The sequence below is a fragment of the Conger conger genome, chromosome 16 (genome assembly GCF_963514075.1).
Source record: "Conger conger chromosome 16, fConCon1.1, whole genome shotgun sequence".
NCBI lineage: Eukaryota > Metazoa > Chordata > Actinopteri > Anguilliformes > Congridae > Conger > Conger conger.
This window is the reverse complement of record NC_083775.1, coordinates 21,137,683-21,141,289: the sequence shown is the minus strand read 5'-3', so window position 1 is coordinate 21,141,289 and position 3,607 is coordinate 21,137,683. Positions and strand designations below refer to the sequence as shown.

The following is a 3,607-nucleotide window of genomic DNA, read 5'->3' as shown; positions in this document are numbered from 1 at the left end:
ACTGTGACCTGAGGTGTAAACATATTTTACATCATGTTTCTTCCTACAAATGCTGCTGTCTCTGCGTGTCAAAACTTTTTAAAACAGTGAAATAATATAGAGTACACCCAGAATTCATATTCTAATTTATGTGTGTGTAATGATGTATGACTTTTTTTTTATTGTTTTGGACATGCACACACACACAAATTCACTTTATTTTGAAATACAAATAAGTCATCATGAATATATGAACGTTGATATATTATTTCTGAAAGAATTTCCTGCTGAGTGGTTAGATATTGTATCATTGTAACATTTATTTATGGAAATGATACATAAAAAATAATCCTTTTGTGAAGAAAAGACAGGATCTGTTTTCTCTCAGCATCTGTCATCCCCTAAGCATATTTCCCAAATCAGATTCACTTTTAAATGGTACCCGTGGCACAAAACCCAGAATACAGAAAATGTGAGAGGTAGAGAGAAAGAGAGTGAGAGAGAGAGTGAGAAATAGAGATAGAGAGAGAGAGGTGGGGAAATAGGAAAATGGCCAAAGGAAGGAAAAGTGAGAGGTAGAGAGAGAGAGTGGGCAGTAAAGGGAAGAGCATCTGTGCATTGAGTGTAGAGCTGAGGGAGAAGGGCTCAGTCTGCCACAGTGTACAATCAGGGAAATGCAGAAATAATCTGAGATTATGCGACTCTGAGGAGCCGGCCAGCAGAGAGATCCCCAGGCCAGCGGACCAGTCTCCTGCCCTCCCTGGGCCATGAAGATGGCGCGGCAGAAAAGAGCCTACCTGGCCATCACCCTCAACATGGTGGCGCTCACCTTCGCCGTGTCCGCGGTGAGCACCAGCTACTGGTGCGAGGGGACCAGGAAGGTGGTGAAGCCCTTCTGCGCGGGCCCCGTCACAGTGAAGCAGACCTACTGCATCCGCTTCAACAGCTCCAACCTCAACGACAGCCGTCTGGTGCAGTACATCTGGGAGACGGGCGAGGACAAGTTCATCATGCGCAAGTTCCACACGGGGATCTGGGTGTCCTGCGAGCAGAGCTTCAACATGATCGGTGAGATACATCCCCAGATCAACCCCACCAAGATGCATATTATGATATGTATACACATATATACATGCCCACAAGCTCTCTCATACCACTCTTTCTTATAGGCCATTTATGACTGTTCACTGAAAAACTCTCAGTATATAACTTAAAGTGGGACAAAACATATTTTACATTTTTTTAAATATTTTCATCTTGAAATGTGTTTTTAGGTTTTTTTAAGGCTCATTATCAAATAATAAGTTGATAATGAACCCAGGGGCAATATTAGACTCTACAAAGTACATTCTGTGCAAACTGACCACCAGACATCATGACTGTCTCAAGAATCTATATGGGGTTGAGTACTCTATACATGGCAAATTTACGGATTAAATATAAAATTATTTTATTAGTTGATTTTGTTTATTGTTAAAATGTCACTATATGGTCAGATGAGTAGATACTAAAATAATTCTAAACTAAAATAAGTGTCCGCTTTTTACATGGGACATTTGCTGTATTAACCAATTCCATTTTTTCTGCTTTCAGGATTTACCTGCAGAAATTTTTTAGAGATTGCGCCTGCACATGAAAGAGGTGAGTACTTTTATATTTCTTATTATATTATTATTATTAACAAAGAATGAGTGAATCTTATTAGTTGTTGTTAACTTATATTCTTGTGCACCACAATTCTTTAAAAAGACAGGGGTCCCAGTCATGACCTCGATTAGATTGGGGAGAGCAGTTCAAAGGTTAAAGGTTATTATTTTTCTCCCCTCAGGGGTCCTGTGGCTGTGCATTGTGGCAGAGTGCCTGTACATCTGCCTGCTTTTCATGGGAGGGGTCCTCATGTGTACCGAAATGTGTTGCTGCTGCAACCTCATGAACGGACTCAAGATGAATGCCTTTGCTGCTGTGTTCACCGCCCTGTCCGGTAATGCTGCCTTATTCACCACTGGTAACACATTGTGCATTTGGTAACACCTAGCTGTGACTTTCAATTTCGTCTCATTCATCTCTTGAGCATTATGTCTGCCACTTTGTTGATCTCTTCATTCATAGTTTAGTTGACAATATTATGAATTTAGAAAAATTGTGAAAAGGCTTCTGGGTGGCTCATTCAGTTAAGTCACCACGCTGTGGTACTTGGATGAGCCTCACGGCCTCAGATTGATTCAGACTGTGCCGATGCCACCTGTGGCTGGTAGCATAGGGCGATGGGAAATTGCCGATCGGGTTGCCCATTGTGAACATCAAAACTGACTGCAGAAGCTCTAGGGCGGCCTGTAGCGTAGTGGTTATGGTAAATGACTGGGACATGCAAGGTTTGTGGCTCTAATCCCGGTGTAGCCACAATAAGATCTGCACAGCCGTTGGACCCTTGAGCAAGACCCTTAACCCTGCATTGCTCCAGGGGAGGATTGTCTCCTGCTTAGTCTAATCAACTGTACGTCGCTCTGGATAAGAGCATCTGCCAAATGCCAATAATGTAACGTCATGATCTGGCCCTGGTTGTGACTGTGCTCCTGTGGTGCTGCAGGTCTGCTGGGGATGGTAGCACACATGATGTTCACTACAATCTTCCAGCTGAGCGTGAGCCTGGGCCCAGAGGACTGGAGGCCCAAAACCTGGGACTACAGCTGGTCCTACCTGTAAGTGTTCCTCAACTTCACATGATTTTGTAATTATTCAACTGGCTTGTGTCTTCACTTCAGGATTTTATATCAGGTTACTATTGAGGACTCAGAGCTGGGCGGGACCTCATTGTCCAGTTTGTAATTGATGGTGACATATCTATTTTTAAACCTGTTTCTGAGAACCTACAACTGGGAACAAAATAAAGATCTTCCATCTGAGGAAGAATGAAAGACAGCAATGGCAGCACATTTTTGTTGATATTCTCTCTCTATCTCTCTCTCTCTTCTTTCCTCTGCTACAGCCTGGCGTGGAGCTCCTTTGCGGCTTGTATGGCCTCGGCGGTAACAACGCTGAACCGTTACACAAAGACCATCATCGAGTTTCGGCGGAAACGGCGAATCTTGGAGAAGCACGTAAGGCTGGAAGAAAAGCTGATGGAGCTCAACTCCCCGGCACAGCTGTGGGACGTGTACATAAGCACTGCCCCAAGCGCCACTGAGGAGCTTCTGGACCTCTCCAGCAAGCCGCCCGACGACTCCGTCTTCCTGGAAGTCGAGGATAAGATGGATCTACCGGAGCCTCATCGCTCATCCCACCTCCCTGGAATTTCCACTCTTTGATGGAATCGCTCTTTCCAAACACATTTTCTGAACAGTATCCTGCATTGCAGTAGCTGGGATTTGTCTGCTTTTTTGTTTCCAAACACATTTTCTGAACAGTATCCTGCATTGCAGTAGCTGGGATTTGTCTGCTTTTTTGTTTCCAAACACATTTTCTGAACAGTATCCTGCATTGCAGTAGCTGGGATTTGTCTGCTTTTTTGTTTCCAAACACATTTTCTGAACAGTATCCTGCATTGCAGTAGCTGGGATTTGTCTGCTTTTTTGTTTCCAAACACATTTTCTGAACAGTATCCTGCATTGCAGTAGCTGGGATTTGTCTG

At 43.7% G+C, this 3,607-nt stretch overlaps 1 protein-coding gene across 1 annotated transcript; it reads left to right on the top strand.

The window, feature by feature from the left end:
- The first annotated feature begins 746 nt into the window (after positions 1 to 746).
- Positions 747 to 3,284, top strand: LOC133114115 (germ cell-specific gene 1-like protein). Its single transcript, XM_061223306.1, has 5 exons — positions 747 to 1,047; positions 1,573 to 1,620; positions 1,808 to 1,960; positions 2,567 to 2,678; positions 2,966 to 3,284. Exons 1-5 carry the CDS (start codon positions 747 to 749, stop codon positions 3,282 to 3,284), a joined length of 933 nt encoding a protein of 310 aa, XP_061079290.1.
- Positions 3,285 to 3,607: the final 323 nt, after the last annotated feature.